Consider the following 18,123-nt stretch of genomic DNA (forward strand, 5'->3'; position numbering starts at 1 on the left):
GGAGATCTTTATAGGTATGCAGCACACCCCACTGCAGTGAGTAGAACACGTTTTGCTGGCCTAAATTTTGAAATGTGAAAACCTGTTATGTATTAAAAAGTGTTGAAAACTTGATATATGTGAAGTAAAATAATTGCTTTTCTTTTTTCCCCTTTTCTTTTTATTTATTTATAAAATTTTTCTACAAGGGTCCTGGCTGTTTAATTGTTTTAACAAATATTTAGGAAGAGAAGGGACTATTTACATTTGTGTTTTGTGTTAGCCTATAGATCACGAGAAAGCACATTGTTTACCGTGCTATGCAATGATATGACAGTGTTACCTTGAAAATGTGAAATTAATGGTTGATGTTGAAGTATGGTTCCTTGTTGATCCCTGTTAATTGTAGGCAGTAGGCACACAGGTTTAAAACTAAAAAGTCAAACATGAGACATAACCACTGGAAGGTTCAGTTTAGAATGATGCATGAAACTGCAGAAAACAGTTGCCTTTATTTGTTAAGTACTGCATTATGTCTTGCTTTCATGCTTTTTTTTTTTGGTCATATTCAATGTTACTTTTGACTCATGGAGCAATTACAACACAATAAATGTTTGAAAATGTAACATGTTTAAACCATTTATGTATTAGAATTAAGGCAACAATTAAGAAAATGTAAGGTGATTATATAAAGCAAGTAACAATAAGTTATTGGAAATGAGTAAAGTTTATCTATTATACATCACAGTTCATCAGTTATCATAACATTTATTTAATTAAATCATGTTAACTGAACATGATGGGGTGACGCTTAAATAAATGGTAACTTTTGCGTTGGATTTATGTGATTAAATTGGATGGAAAATTGACGTCTAATTGAATAACACAAGTTTTAACTTTTGGGGTTAAATATTTTTTTGAGTGAAGACATCAAGGGAACTACCAGGTTCAAGGCCCAGAAAAGTACCAAGACGATCGACAAAGTAGGCCATGTGACATTAGTGGTTCAACTGTAATGTTACGAAGCTACGAGAATACTTTTTTGCACAAAGAAAACAAAAATAGCGACTATTCCACATTTTCTTCTCTACTTGTGGATGCACGTTCATGACAGCACCAGTTGAAGTCGCTCAGTCTACAGCAGAACTTCAGCCTTATCCTTCCACTGATCCAAGGTAAGGACAGTATATGAGGGTGCCGTTTTGGTAAAGGTGTTCAAGAACATAAAAATGAATCAATTTTAACGTTATTATAAGAGTTTGTCTGCTCATTTTTATATGTGATTCTGGTTTGTTTGTTTGTTTATTTGTTTTTTTAAAACAGTGTGAAATAAGACTAGATATTGTCTGTGATTATTTCATTAATTTTTTTCTTCAGACTTTGCTTTTCAGTTTTTTGATGAGGTTGACCAAATCCATCATTCACCAAGCAGCTTGTCATAGCTTCAGAGAGGGCTTTGCCAGAGAACCCTCCCTATAAAATGATACACTGAAACTAGACAGGATGCCCTGGATGAAGACCTACCAGGTAGAGACCAGGTATCTTGCTAGTGAACTTCACAATATATCTGTAAATATATTTGTGATTGTGAAAGGAGGATGTTTTTCTGCATTGCAGGAATTTATTATGGGCTGGACTTATCCTCTTGCCATCCATCTTCAGATAAAAGTTCCAAACTCGTCACATATTGATGCTTGGTCAGGACCCCTTGGCATCGCTTTTTGACGCTTAATTTTATATAAATTTATACTTTAATTGGAGCACCTACCCCACCCCTACCTTATCAAGCTGATGTACTTAAGGAGCTGGATGAGGGTGAAGGCCTGACGCCTGAGGCGGTTAAAGAGCTCACATGAGCTACGGACTTGGCGCTTAGAGCTACCAAGCATACAGCTCGGGCAGTGGGCAGGCCCATGGTGTCAGTTGAGCGCCACCTTTGGCTCACTCTCACTGACATAAAAGAGAAGGATAAGACTTTTCTTTTGGATGCCCCCATCTCTAATGACGGCCTGTTCGGGGATTCGGTTATTACTGTCGTGGGGAAGTTTCGTGCTGCGAAACAGCAGTCTGCCGCCTTTCGCCAGCTCATTCTGTGCAGGTCCAGGGAAACTGAGCGTCAACCACCATTGGTTCGTTCACGCTCGTCCTCTTCACAGCGCCCTCGCGAGGTCCAGCGACGTGAGCCTTCACCTATGGCACCCCCACATAAGGATTGGGGTCTTAGGTCTCGCCCGGTATTTTGTTGAGCAAATTCAAGATGCTAACGATGAGGTCCATTTTGTCTCATATCCAACCAGGAGATTGGTTTGTAACCATCGATCTGAAGGATGCATACTTTCACATCCAGATCGTCAAGAGACACAAGTTCCTCAGGTTTGCTTTCGAGGGCAAAGCTTACCAATTTTGTGTTCTTCCATTCGGACTGGCTCCACAAACGTTCACAAAATGTATGGACGCAGCTCTGGCCCTGTTGCGGCTCCAGGGCATCCGAATTTTGAATTACCTGGACGATTGGCTAGTATTAGCTCAATCCCAGGATCAGGCGTTGGCACATCAAAACTTGGTGCTCGATCATCTGAAGAGCCTAGGATTGTGGGCAAACCTACAAAAGAGTGTCTTGCTGCAAAGTCAGTGAACAACCTTTTTGGGGGTGTACAGTCATTACAGACCTGTCTGAATCAATTCAGGACAGGTCGCGTAGTCCACGTAGGTTTATACCTCAGACTGTTGGGCCTGATAGCGGCAGTGTCCCCTGTGATTCAGTTGGGCCTGCTCCATATGCGGCCCTTTCAGTGATGGATCAAGAGCCAGAATATTTCACCTCATTGTCACCCACTCTGCAGAATTATGGTAACCCACAGGGGCTCCTGTGCTCTGGGCCCGTGGATGAGGCCTCATTTCCTTCAGAGAGGGGTCCAGCTGGGGTCATTCTGTCGTCGCAATACGGTTGCGACGGACACGTCCCTGACGGGCTGGGGGGGGCAGTCCATCAGGAATGCCCAATTCGTGGAGTTTGGTCGGAGCTACATCGCAGTTGGCACATAAACCGCTTGGAGCTCATGGCAGTCTTTCTGGCTCTCAAACTGTTTTTACCTCAATTGAAAAGTTGCCATGTTCTAGTCAGGACAGACATGGCTGTGGTTTCGTACCTGAACCATCAGAGAGGATTACATTCCCACACCCTCTGCAGGCTAGCGAGGAGTGTTCTCCTTTGGGTTCAGACCAAGTTCCTGTCGGTCAGAGCAGTCCATGTTCCAGGCCACCTGAACTCAGGGGCGGATTTGCTCTCGAGACAGAGTCTGGAGGCCGGGAATTGGAGACTGCACCCCCTGGTGGCAAGTCTCATATGGTAGAAGTTCGGCCGAGCGGAAGTGGACTTGTTTGCTTCGAGCATGACTAAACATTGCCCGCTCTGGTTTTCCCTGTCTCCTCCATCGCCTCTGGGTCTGGACGCTCTGGCCCACGAGTGGCCCAGGACCAATCTTTATGCTTTTCCTCTGATCCGGCTGCTGCCAGTGGTTCTGTTCAGAGTACGGTCGGACAGAGTGGAGCGTTTGCTGTTGGTGGCCCCGTTGTGGCCCACTCAGACGTGGTTTTCAGACCTGGTCAGTCTGCTAGCCGGCCCTCCTTGGGAGGTTCCCCTCAGACACGATCTGTTGACACAAGCTCAGGGCATGATTTGGCATCCTCGGCCGGATTTATGGAGGTTGTGGGTGTGGCCCCTGAGCGGAGTGCACTAGCTTGTTCAGGTCTCTCGACTGAGATTACTGACACCATTATTAATTCTAGGGCTCCCTCCACGCGACGCTTGTATGCCCTTAAGTGGAGATTGTTCGCCTCGTGGTGTAGGCATCGCAGGAGTCGTTTTTCTGAAGGGGTGACTCCTGCCACTCTTAAGGCGTATGTAGCAACCATATCTGCTGAGCACATACCCATGCGTGGTGTTTCGTTGGTCATCATCCTCTGGTCTCCCGTTTCATGCAGGGTTTGAGACGACTTAGGCCTTTTCGTCCTGCTCGAGTCCCTTCTTGGGACTTATCTGTTATTTTAGAAGGCCTGGCAGCCATCCATTTGAGCCGGTGGAATCTGTGTCAGAGAAACTGTTGACACTTAAGACGGTTCTTCTGCTTGCGTTATCCTCCCTGAAGAGAGTAGGGGATCTGCAGGCTCTTTCCACCAGCCCTTCGTGTATGGACTTTGCCCCGGGGCCGGTTAAAGTCTTTCTGCGACCCAGGCCTGATTATGTTCATAAGGTCACTTCAACTCTGTTTCGCTTTCAGCAAGTGGTCTTAGAGGTAGGCCTATGGAAGTTTCTTTAATAGTGAATATTGACCTATTGTGCGTACCGTTGTGGCTCCCGCTGTTAGCAGGGGATAATCGCTGCATTTGGGGTAAAAAAGACAGAATTATGCATTGTGCCAAGAAGGTTGTCTGTTCGTTCACACAGGCACAAACTTATTGACAGCTGCCTTTAGCGGAGCCTTCACCGATTACCTCCATTAATCAAAGCGTTCAGCACGGCCGTCTATGAGTGACGTCACTTCCCAATACAAACACGCCCCCTAGTATAGTCCCGCCCCCTCACATTGACAGCTTTCCGTGTAGACCTCGGAAATTCAAATGCAAAAGGAATTGCAATTTCATTTGAGTTTTGGCAGGTTACATGCCGACGCAGAGAAAGTGAAAAACCAAATGTGGTAATTAATATTGCTATTTAAATATGACAGGCTCATAACTCGTAAGACATGGGAAATACAATTGCAAATGGACTTTGCCTTTTCATTTGAAATGTGGCAGTCACTGTGCGTTCTCGAAAGCGAAAATGCAAACGGTAATGCAAGATTTGCAATTGCATTTGGATTATGTCACAATTTATGCGCCCACATGTGGAAAACGCAATTGAAAATACAATTTGCAATTGCTTTTGAAAATAGTCCGGAAAATCCTTCCATAGTTTAATGTGAGGTACAGATGAATATTGAAGTCAAGTAAACTCTTCTCTCCACCGCATTCGGTTGAGTCAAGACGCTAAAACTCTCTGCAAGATTATTAAGTGTTCCTAATATTACACTTGATCTGTAAATAAAGATCAATGGTTTTGCATAACAGGACTTTATCTTCGTGCTATTTTCAAAATCGTGTTACTTTCTACCGGGTGTCTGTTAGATCACAACACCGGACTTGTAACGTGGCTGACGAGACGTGAGACGTGCGGATCCATGTGCAAGCTTTTATTTAAAGGCATGGTCATAAATACAGGCAGGGTCGAAACAATGGCAAACAGGTATGGCAGGGACAAGACCAAGAGTAATCCTAGGGCAAGCGTGGGTTGACAATCGTGAACAGTATCCAATGGGGCAAGGCACAGGCCCGGCTCCAGATACGAGATGAAGGGTGGGCCAAGTGATACTCCAGGTGGGCAGGGGTTATGAGTTGGGGAGATAGGCTACTCTTTTATGCCCCATTTTTTTAAAGTGAAAGGATGAATGCCTTATATTATAAACAGTGACATTTGTATTTAATTCACCCCAAAATGGGCCATTTGCACATTTTCACTTAACTTCTGCTACTTCACGGAGTAAGGATAATTATGAAATTAATATTAGCCACAACAGAGGTGCAAATTTTGCAATACATAATTCAAATTTTAAAAATTAAATAGACCGCAGCAATTAACATTTTGTCAGAACCTCTAGTAAATTACAAGCTATTTGTTTAGTTGTCTATTGAGAATCATAGGAGAATATGATCTCTATTTGGGAAAAAATAAATAAATAAATATCCAGAATTGTGCATATTCCTATGTTTGACTGACTGTTTCTCCCATGCAGTGACGGGCAAATGTAACATTTGGGTGTTTTTAGGGAATATTTGCATTTATTCACAGATGATTTGATTAGCAAATCATGTGGTGGACTGTCATTATTTTGGCTAATGCGAGGCACCACTGAATGCGCATCAGAGGGTATTTAGAAGTAGGTATAGGCTACGCAAAGCCGACTGATACGCCGTATACCTGAATATACCCTGCACTACACCACTGAGACTGACAAGACCATGCATCAACAGATTCTTAGCTCACTGACAAATATCTGATCTTGTAAGATGTTCTCCCTTTACACAGAGCACTGTACGCGTGATGGCCAAAAAGTGAAAGGCGCGAGCTCTCATTCAAAAGGATTTCAATTCCGCGCATATTGATAGCGGCTCCCTGATGCATGAAAATACAGTATTAGCACGTATGTGGGTGTGGGCGGTAAGAAAACGAAAAAGAAAAAAATATATGAACCTCAGTTGAATATCACAACAATTTTGTGATTGGCTGTTATGTGTGGGGCCAGGGTGGGCCAAGCTTCTGATTGGGTGGGCCAGGCCCACCCTGGCCCCCCATGGAGCCGGGCCTGGCAAGGCAGAGAGATAATGTGCAAACAGTGTCCAAACGGCAAGGAAATGGTTAATCCAGGGAACACAGGCTAGAAAACAAACACGGGAAAACAGGCAAGACTAAGACAACTAAGTGGGCTCCGTAGTAGCTATCAAGCTAAGGCATGTAATCAGTGTGTGCATATGATCAGGTGTGTGTGTGATTAGTGCAATCAGCCGTGTGTGCAATCAGTGCAATGAATGATGGGAAATGGAGTCCAGTGTTATGTATGGTGTGAGAGTCAATGTGGTGAGTGAGTGACCTCTGGTGGTGAATGAACGGAAGTGCAGGGACAGGATTCATGACAGGACTGGAGAGCATGTTCTTAACGAGCACAGTAACTGAAATTTAGAACTGTTAAAAGAAAAGGCTCAATAAACTATCGCACAGATTTAATACACTACGCATTAATATCTCTTCATCAGGGCTGGGAAGGTTACTTTTAAAATGATTTTCACAAATACATGCTTTAAAAAGTAATCAGTAATGTATTTCGTTAGATTACTCAGGTTTAGTAACTTAATCTAAATAGTTTAGAATACTTAATGTAACACAAAGGAACATATTAACTTAATGTCTTGTTTTTGTATTTTCTCTTTGCATTTTTTAACAACATCAGTTTTCCACAGCATTTCTATGAACAAGAACAACAACAACAACAAAAAATGTTATGTAATTTAATCTACCAGTCAATATAAATTCAATTTGAATATAATGAATGGGATTCCGTGGTGTTTCATTCCAAGCTTCAAAACGAATCCAAATACACCCAAACATATCATAAAAGTAGCCAAAACAACTGGCACAGTTCTCCAAGTTATACAATAGATTTGTTTAATGAATGGACCCAACTTTAAGTGATTACTTCATAATCCTCTCTATGGAGAAGCGATCTCTGAGTCAAAATTGACAGGGCTCGTTTCTCAAAGCAACTGGTCGCAAGTAATGTCGTAATAGTTCAGTGTAATTTAACAACCACAGTTCACTAACGATGCTTTTGGGAAACATACCCCAGATCTATCCAGTTTAATGTGAATATTCTTCACACTGGTTTCGTTAAACAAAAGAAATGATTCATTTAAAAGATTGACTCAAAAGAATCATCTGTGCACGAATCGAATCATGAACTCGCATTACCGCGCCAAAGATGATCTATTCTAGAACATTTCGAATGAATAAAGACACACAAAGCTATCGTTTGACTTTAGAAACTTTTATTTCATGCATGATTCGTATGGATCTGTTAACTGAATGCAAAGTGTGAAATCTAGGAGAATTCAGTGTCATTTTTCAATTAAATTCTTAGAAATATTAAACGTAATGATTCAACACTCAAAATATGAGAAAATAGAAAAACGACTTCCCTCAAGATGCTTTTTCAGATTAGACGTTGTATCCTCCGATGCTGATAGAAGTTTTGTTGCGGGTAGGCATTGCACTGCACTGAGATGTCACGTTACCTTTTTCAGATTTATATAGGCTAATAGTCTTTGTATTTCCACGAGAGAAATGCATTGCGAATAGCTTTCTGTTGTGTCGTCCATTTATGTGTCGTGATGGGCGCATGCACTCTCACTACGAGCTGCGAAATGAACAGGCTGCTGCATGCTGTGGGTCTCTACTGGTAATTTGTCACCTTCTATTAGTGGCTTGTTAAAACCAATAAATCCTAATGGAATGTCTCAAAACACACTACAGAAAACCATTTTTAGTGGTTTTAATGGTTAAAAGTTCATGGTTTGTAATGCTTATGTTTGTAAGGGTATTTGTGGTGAAAACCATTAGAATTTTCTGTAATGGTTCTATTGTTTTTTTTTACAGCAGGGTTTTGCTACTGAATTATCCACTAACCTAGTTTATAATAGTATTTTTGTCATAGATTATAATTATATGTGCATTCATTTGTTGTCTATATTTAGTAGATTGTGTGTAACACAAAAAAAAGTCATGATCAGTTAAAGACACATTAAGGTATAAAAATTCAACACTGATTTTAGAAAACTGCCCTGGTATGGGATCGGTATTGGCAGATATTTTTGGTATCGGATCGGGATCGGTTCTGAAAAAGTGGTATGGAGCCACCCCTACTGTTTTGCGTTTTTTTTTTTTTTTTGAGCAATGGTGTTTACTTATTGAATGAATCAGCTTTTTGAACAAATCGGTTGAATAAATGATTCAGTGATTCACTCATTAACACAATCAAATGCTTTGATCCTGAATGAATCAGCCGTTTGAATAAATCGGTTGAATCTCAATGACTTACTCATTAACAGTCACTTGCTGCCACCTACTGGCGGTTTTAATTTCACATTTCGACTTTTTTTTTTTTTTTCATTTCAAATATCAGTATTCAACGTTTTATGTTAAAAACAAAATATTATTTATGCATCTAACTGCAGGTTAAATACATCCATGTCCCCTCTGAGATACATTAAACTGTATAAATACATCTAAATGCTATTTTAGATGCAGATTCCAGAAATGTTTTCTTATGTTGGACTGAAAGACACTCAAGTACCGGATGAAGTGCTTCTTATTCTTACCCAAAAATACAAAATGGAAGAAAGAGTTAAAACTGAACACAATCTTGCTACTCAAGCCGTGTATGAATTTTTAAAATATTTATTTGCTTCTTTTCCATTTTGCATTTACTTGTACTTTTACTTTTCAATACTTAAGTAAGTTTAAGATTTAAAAAATACTTTTCGTACTTAAGTACAATAATATCACATACTTTAAGACTTTTACTCAAGTGATATTCTAAACGGTGACTTCAACTTCTACCAAAGTCATTTTCTGGTAAGATATCTGTACTTTTACTTGATTATGGCTTTCAGGTACTTTGAGTCGTACTTTATACACCACTGGAATTTTCAATATAAGTTCCAAATAAACCTACCCTATGATTAACTGTAAGATATCATCTTGTTTCAAATCTTTTCATGTAATATTTGATTCATCTGTACCCTTTAAAAATCTTAAAACAATGGTTTTAGAAAACAATGTAAGATTTATAAGTGTATACAAGAACATGAAATGCATCATATAATGTGAACCTTACACATTAGCCTTCTAATTGCTTTTTGCAGTTCTGCAATAAATGTTGCTGTACAATATATATGAGCTGTGCAAGAGGCTGTAACTAAACTGATAAGTGTGATTTGTTTGCAATAAAAATGCCTATAAATTAAATAATTAACTTTTGTTTATTTGAATTTGAAAAGCTTTTTGAAACATTTTCTTTTTGTTTTCTTTTATGTAGGACCCTTTTATGGACCCTGCTATACCCCCAAGTAGATGCTCTTTTATACTCTGAAACAGCTTTTACTTATTTTTTTATAAACACTTGTTAAGCATGCACTGCCTATGTGTTTAGCACTTAAAATTGATTAATGAACTGTTTATTGTGCATGATGCTTCCAGTTTTGTCTTTAAATTTGGAAGGAATTTAAACATTCTACATGAACTGAATTTAGTCAATATTGGGTACAGAATATCCAGTACACGACTTATAAAAACTGAACTGAGAACGTTCTGTACTTTTGTACTTCGAATTTTGTCATGTTTATGATAAAAAAATTGTGAAACATGCACTGCCTCTGTTTTTGTATTTAAAACTGGTTAGCAAAATGCTCACAAAGCCTACTGTTTCTGAAGGAATTAAATCGCCCCATGAAAGGGGGTTTAGGAAAAATTAATTCAGCAGGACATCTGTGAAATGCTATGGAAAAATATCAGGATGAATTCTAAATCATACCAGGACACAAGGTACATTTCTGTCACTAGGGGGTGCATAAATGTTCTTTTAGAGGTGCAAACAAGAAGGTACAAAAATGTACCAATGTTCAGAGGTACACTACTGTACCCTGCTGGAGCGACAAAGCATTTGTACTCTTTTAGGTACATTCCTGTACCTTGATTTGTCTGTGTGCAGGGTTGCAAATCCATGTTTGCAATGTTGAAATGCCTTTAGCAGCCTCCCTTTGCTCACTCACTCTCAGTCTTCTTTTTTGTAAAGGCATTGTTTTTATTTATTTATTTATTTGTTTTTTGTCTACAAATTGTGCCAACAACAGCAAATTTGGTGTTATTTATATTCGATTATTCTAATTCTAAGAGCTTGGATATTTTGTACAAGTTGTTAGCACTTTTACAAAACCGGGAGCAAATCATTACCAACAGAAATACAAAAACAATCTACCAAATGACTAATTCAGCGGATCAACCACCGGTGGGAGTTGGGGGTTGGTGAGAGGGGCACCTCAGCCAATGAGAGCAGTGAGGCGGTGGCTCTACACTGTAAAAAGTGATAAGCTGACTTAATTTAAAAAAAATTGAGGAAACCCGTTGCCTTAAAATTTTTAAGTAAATGATAATTTTAAAAATAAGTTAATTGAATTGTCAAGTTTACTTCCCTTTTTTTTTTTTTTAATTATTATGTACTTAATCATTTTAAGGCAACGGGTTTCCTCAATTTCTTTAAGTTAAGTCAACTTATCACTTTTTACAGTGTAGCCTCCGGGCCACCCCCCTCTGCACGGCCCTGGTCCAGATACTTTTTTTTTTTTTTTGCAACAGAGTGTATATTTTAGATCATATTAACTTTAAATTGTTGGTGCAGAAACACTTCTATTAAATAGTGTTTATGGGTTTCGTCATTGTACCCTAAATAATGTACTATCATGAGTCATAAGTAACACAGGTATATTTGTAGCAATAGCCAAAAATACGTTATATGGGTCAAAGTGATCGATTTTTCTTTTATGCCAAAAATCATTAGGATTTTAAGTAAAGATCATGTTGCATGAAGATATTTAGTAAATTTCCTACTGTAAATATAACAAAACTTAATTTTTGATTAGTAATATATGCATTGCCAAGGATTTTATTTAGACAATTTTTTTTTTTGCACCCTCAGATTCCAGATTTTCAAATAGTTGTATCTCGGCCGTCCTATCCTAAACCATACATCAATGGAAAGCTTATTTATTCAGCTTTCAGATGATGTATAATCATGGTTTTGTGGTCCAGGCAGGGTCACATATAGCAAAAAAAAAAAAAAAAATCACTGCGCACGCTTCGTTTCATCAGCGACAGATGTCGCTGCGGTATCGCTGGACGCGGTCCGGATTTGTCGCGCAGTCTGCTGCAAACGCTCCTGTTTCAGGTGATGCTGTTTTTTTTGACCCCTTCCGGTCTCCGTACATTTCTGTGTTATGACGTCATCCGGTCGGACGGGAGGCAGAGAAACTTTGAACTTGCGAGGAAACTGGATGAAACGTTTTCTCCCCCCCTCAGTTTTCAGCTGGATTTACTCGGTGGGTCTTACACATGGATCAGCAAAGGAGCATCTTTGATGTGCATCGTGTGAACTTCAGACCTCTCTGGACCAGCATGTGAGCTTGAACAAATATAATTCAATCAGATCGGGGAAGACATGGACGAACGAGAAGGTGAGGACTGCGCGAACGATTTTTACGCTTCGTCCAGTGAATGTTTACTTGAGCTCCTTTAAAACGTACCAGTTCTTTATGTTAAGTCTGTCAGAGTTCATAGACACAAGCTACTCAAACGTTTTCAGTTCAGATGCAACAGAAGCGAACAAGTAGGATCGCTCGATCTTTGTTTGTTTGTTTGTTTTGTACGTGTATTTGACGTTTCCCGATGAATAACGATGTTATATATCTGAATTTGAATATGTTTCGTATATTTCTAATTAATCGAATGTTTATTTTAATAATCGTTTACGAGTGTTTTGTTTATAGGCTTTTAATCTAACAACAAGTAAATAAACAGCTAAAATGGACCGCAGCTGTAACCTGTTTTTCATTGCAGAAGGTTCTGGAGGCAGGTTTTTAAAGCAGAGTTAGTTATATAAAATCCATTGCATTTAGATGAGGTTTTAATGGTTTAAATGCTCCAACTGACTAAATGTAAAGGCACAGCAGCGCGAGATTACATAATGTGAAACTTCAGCTCGTGCTCGCAAGTTTAAAAACAAAATACGTCGAATTGAAAGTTAAATGTCTGGGGCTTCCCATGTAAACAAACATAATCTGTGTGTGATTTGCCAGTTCTGAATGTTCCTCTGATTTTTGATTGACAGATGTGACTGAGCGCGCGTGCACGGGCTGTGGCGGGAGGATTCAGGACGCCTTTCATGTGAAGGTTCTCCAAGACGCCTGGCACAACGCTTGCTTTCAGTAGGTCCTACCTTGATTTCTCTTTAAACTGAGCCAGACTGGCCAGGAATGGGGTGAAATAAACAAAAACGTGATTGATTGCTTTTCTTGGATTTGCCTACTACTTTTTAAATCTTCACCCTGCTGAAAAATGCATCTTGAACCTGTCTATCATGGTTCGCTGATCTTTATTGGTCTACAAACCTTGTCCTTCAGATGGTTAGAGGGAATTTAAGGATGGATGTCCAGCTGAGCACCAGCCGCCCCAGGCTCTAGATCAGCATGAACCAGCTAAGGTTTAAACTTAAGATTTTTAGCCATAGAATTGTTTTATTTACCAAACTCTGTACACCACTAATTACTGACAAATAAGGGTGGTGAAGTTAAACAGCAACCAAGACAAAGAGGAATGCTTTTTCTTTTCTTTTGAGAGAAAAAATGCAGGCTATTGCATTCAGATGAAAGCATTGTTTTCTCTCACACCTACATGTAGGTATTGCGGGCTGCTTAGTTCATTGTTTGTCAGCGACTAGGAATTCCTAGAACCTTCATCTGCTTGGGTGTTTTGTTCATGTAAATACATGAGAGAAATGTTTGTTTGTGTAAGAAAAATATGCTGTGAATAATGAAAAGTGGTAATGGGACCATGAAATGGCCCTTTTTCCAGCTGTCTTAAGGCTGCTTTAAAAACTCTTAGAAGGTCTTCTAAGGTCTTCTTGTCTAGATTAATGTGTCATCAAAATAGTTGCATCCCTAGTTAAAAAAACTGCCTGCCAGAGTCATTTTTGTTTTTTTTAAACCGGTGACCATTGTTGAATAAAGGACATCAGTTAACATAACTGACCCCAGAAAGCTTTTTGTATAAGGACTATTCTTAGCCTTTTAAACATTGTTTCTTATTATGTGTTTCAGTGAATTGAAGTAGAAGCTTTTGAAGGATTGACTTTTACTCAGTCAGACCTTTGGACTTATAGAAACTGATTTGCAAGACTGTTTTTAAATGACATTCATGGATGAAAACCCAATTCCAAAAGTCCATAGCCCAAGTTTATGGAACAGTTTAGTCATCATGATCAAATCAGTCATGTTCTGGAAACTTGGGGTTCTCAGATGCTGTGTTCCTTAATGAGAGCAGAAATTACTCCAGAGCCCACAACGTTTAATGCAATCTGGAACATGGGTATAGCTTTTTTCACCTCTGTTGATTTATATATATATATTTTGGTTGGATATGATCTGTAAGTTTGAGCTTCCCAATTAAATCATATATAAGCTTGTTGTCTCTGGCTTGAAACCATCACAAGGTTAATTGCCATAGCCTGGTGCTTGATTACTCTTAAGCAATACATTTAGTAATTAACTTCTTTCTACTGTCTATTATTAGTTTAATGGATTGACTCTTTGGTCCTCTGTGGAATCCCTCTTTTGTTATGGCAGGCATTCCCTGTTTTCCTGTAAGTGTTTCGTTGCAGTGAAGGTAGGATCTCCTCTCTGGTTAGCTGTCACATTCCCAGACATCGGCTCATAGCTCCTCCAGACAAATACAAAACTATATTTTTTCCCCCCCTTTCTGTAGAGCTGTTTTTGTCAAATGTCCAACTAATGCCTTTTTTTGTGATTGGAAGGACAGACTGAACTATTATGCTTTATATAGGAGGGGCTGAAATGTCTTCTTAACAGTGATGGGAATAACGGCGTTATAAATAAACGGCGTTATTTTTTTCAGTAACGAGTAATCAAACGAATTCCTGTTTCCCCTGTTACAACGCCATTACCGTTACTGACAATAAAATGCGGCGTTACTATAATTTATTATAATATTATTATAATTTTATTTTTCAGTTTATCTGAATGGACGCACAGTGTAGCTGTATTTGACATACTGTAAACTCTAGTGTGAAGGCGCACGACTCGCCGTCGTTTTCTCACACGCGCAAAGAAAGATACACTTAATTTCTAGCGATTATCGCCGATTTGATTGCACAGATAATATTTAAACTAAACTGAGCTAGACAATGACATCTCTGAATTCAATAATGAAATGCCTTTAACTGAAAATTGAAAATGAAGTGTTTAATCTTATTATACATTACTGACACTCTATCCTCTAATTTGATACTGTTAAGTGCTTTGACACAATCTGTATTGTTAAAAGCGCTATATAAATAAAGGTGACTTGACAGTGCGAGAGAGTCTTTCATAACATGCAGAATTGACGCGCTACATGTAAACGATATTCTTTGTTGTATTTTCTTGTCAAAATAACAGAGTTCCTTTTGGAATTCTTCAGCTTACTAAAGTTCTATCATCATATAATGCTAAATTATCATAATATCAGATTATAATGCTTGACTGACTGATGCTAAGTGTCAGATATTTAAAAAAAAAACTGCCATTTTACAAACATTAGCTTTATATATATAATTGGTTTATAATATTTACAATAATATATTGAATTTGATAGGTGTCTCTCACATTGTCCCACAGAAATATTAAAATAGATTAGTGTACAATGTTTTATAATAATTTATTCTGTTTAGTGTCCATTTCATTCAGTTAATATTGGGGGCACCCAAGTTATTTGACACTTGGGTGCCACGCAATAGTTACTTTCCCTGGTAATTAGTTACTTTTATAATGATGTAACTCAGTTACTATTTGTGAGAAGTAACTAGTAACTATAATTGCTTTTTTAAAGTAACGTGTCCAACACTGCTTCTTAATGCGTCCTGTATCTGAATTTTCAAGTTAACTTACATTTATTAGTGTTATAAATTTTATAGCGTTATAGCCAAAGTTTAAAATACCATCTTTAGAAAACCACTTCTGTTGTTGTTGTTGTTATTTGTCAGCTTCCTTAATTTAATTGTGTTTATATGAAAATACCTTCAGATAGTAATGTATTATGGTATTGATTGAGCTTACGAGTCCAAGCACAGCTGTTTTGACCGTAATCAAAACTGCCATCTTTAAACACAAGGATTTTTTGAACTTATTTTATAAGCATGGGGTGTTTTTTTTTATAGATGTTCCGATACCCTTTTTCCCTTCCCGATACCGATTCCGATACCTAGGCTCAGGGTATCGGCCGATACTGAGTACTGATCCGATACCTGGGTGTGTATCTGGTTATACAGCTGTATGTACTACTATCTGTATAGATACAATTATTTTATGGTGTGCTTCACCATAGATAGATAGATAGATAGATAGATAGATAGTCTGGCGAGTAAACAAAAAAATATAATATATAATGTTTGGAAAATGGCATTCCATTTTTAAAATCTATTTAAATATCTAAAAGTACACTCTTAACATCAGTCAGTGAAGCATTATAAATGTATTATGATAATCGAGTATTATTTAATGATATAACTTTAGCAATTAGAATTAAAACTTGGTAACCATGAATACAGTCATTTTAACTGAACTGGTGGTGGTGCTTTTTTGGTCATTCAGTGTTTCTCTGAAAAATGGGGGGGAAACTATCAATAATACTGATAAGATAATCATACTATGAATTCTACTAAGAATAATATAAAACGCACTAAGGATTAACGAGCTGCTGGATTCATGAATATTAATCACGTTGCCTGCGTTCGCTTGAACTGATTTGCTGAAATCAAAACAGGGACGATTATAGGTGAGCGCCAGCCAATGAGATTGTCGCTTGCGCATTAGCTCCGCCTACTACCGGAGAACCCGGAAGTTCTTAAAGGATGAAGAATTCCAAAGGAACTCCGTTATTCTGACAGGAAAATACAACAGAGAATATCGTTTACATACCAAGCAGAATTGACGCGCTACATAAGACTCTCTCTCTCTCTCTCTCTCTCGCTCTCTCTTTGCATGTGAGGAAAAAAAGCAAAGCGACGGCGAAAAGCAAAGCTCACACTAGAGCTTACAGTACGTCAAATACAGGTGCGCTGCGCATTCATTCAGATGAACTGAAAAATAGCCCAGATCGCTTGACGGAGAGTGAAGCTCTGAAGCGCTTGGTCAGAGTGTTCAGCGAGTGAAAATATATCTGTGCTAAACTTATACATAGCCTCCAACTCACACACTGGCGAGTATAATCTGAGCATTTATTAGCCAGTGGCTAATATTATACACTATTTAGTCGCCCAGGGTGAAGATTTAGTCGCATATGCGAGTGATTTACTGGCAATGTGCTACCACGTTTGTATTTATTCTTTGCTGCTCTAAATAGTGGTTGCTTGTGCACAACTTCCTGTGTTTGCATTCTGAGCAGCGAAGAAGAATTGATTTCGATTTGCAGCGTTAAGCAAAGCTAGCGCATAACTATAGATCTTGTTTAAGAATGGTATCGGATCGGTACATGGATTCAAGTACTCGCCGATACCGATGCCAGATTTTTTTGTGGTATCGGTGGAATTTCCGATACTAGTATCGGAATCGGAACAACCCTAGTTTTTTTTGTATTTGAGGAATTTAAGTTGATTATTTGAATATGACTTTATATGCTCGCTTTATTTCTTTTGATTCTTATCATTTAGTTCTGTGAGTTAACAGACATGATGGGGCACCTACAGGGTTTAGGAGGTCTCAGTGCCAGTTGTGAGCACCAGAATGTTTGCTTGTTAATGTGAGTGCTAATGGAATGAAGGAAGTAAAGGAGTGTTTGTTCTCTGTCTGTACTGTTTGTCTTGGAGTACATGTCAAGGTTTGAATAATTTCTTTTATTTCACCTGAAGCCTGTTGTTTTTCCTCTGGGTGTAAGCTGGAACAGGAAAGAGGATAGGTGTTACCTCCGTGTAGAATTGAAAGACAGAGACTTCTTGATACCTGATACCTGGTCATAGACGTTACAGAGGTTCAGCGCGAGAGTTGTTTACAATGGCAGTACTCTAAGCCATTGTGATAATTATTTAAATGTCCCAGTAGACATCAGTTGTTGCGTCTTTCAGAGGCTTCATTTTCTACAGAAATAATTTAAATGGTGTAGTGGTTGAAAATAATTCACAATATATTTGTTATTGGCCAATATTTTTTGTTTGTTTGTTTTTTAAATTGTTATTTATGGAGACCTGTTTCTGCCACTGAATAAAAATGTAAAAAGGTAACTTTTAAATAAGCAAGTTTTTATCTAACAATTCCAACTTTTTTTCTCGCAATTTGCGAGTTTACATCTAGCAATTCTGACTCTTTTTTTCTCAGAATTGCATAATACAAACTCACAATTCTGACTTTTTTCACAGAATTACATGATATAAACTAGCAATTTCCAGTTATAAAGTCCAATTCTGATGGGGAAAAAAGAATATGTTCTCAGAGTTGCGAGCTTATTTCTCACAATTCTGACTTTATTTCTTAGAATTACAATCTCTGTTTCTTTCTTGTGAGTTTATATCATGCAATACTGACTTTATAACTTGCAATTGCGAGTTCATATCCCACAATTCTGATTTTAAAAAAAAAGTCAGAATTGCAATATGTAAACTCGCAATTCCAAGAAAAAAAGTTGCATTAACCTTTTTAAAATGTTTATTCAGTGGCAGAAACGGTCTTCCATAGGTA

At 38.4% G+C, this 18,123-nt stretch overlaps 1 protein-coding gene across 1 annotated transcript in view; it reads left to right on the forward strand.

Annotated features, from left to right (window-relative positions):
* The first annotated feature begins 11,567 nt into the window (after positions 1 to 11,567).
* The window catches only part of limk2 (LIM domain kinase 2), a 28,978-nt gene continuing 22,422 nt past the window's right edge, over positions 11,568 to 18,123 (forward strand). The window contains exons 1-2 of the mRNA XM_058776943.1: positions 11,568 to 11,856; positions 12,510 to 12,606. Of these exons, the coding sequence (XP_058632926.1) occupies positions 11,841 to 11,856; positions 12,510 to 12,606 (113 nt within the window). The 5' untranslated portion in view covers positions 11,568 to 11,840. The remainder of the gene's footprint in view (positions 11,857 to 12,509; positions 12,607 to 18,123) is intronic.

Source organism: Onychostoma macrolepis, chromosome 05 (genome assembly GCF_012432095.1).
Source record: "Onychostoma macrolepis isolate SWU-2019 chromosome 05, ASM1243209v1, whole genome shotgun sequence".
In the NCBI taxonomy this organism is placed as follows: Eukaryota; Metazoa; Chordata; class Actinopteri; order Cypriniformes; family Cyprinidae; genus Onychostoma; species Onychostoma macrolepis.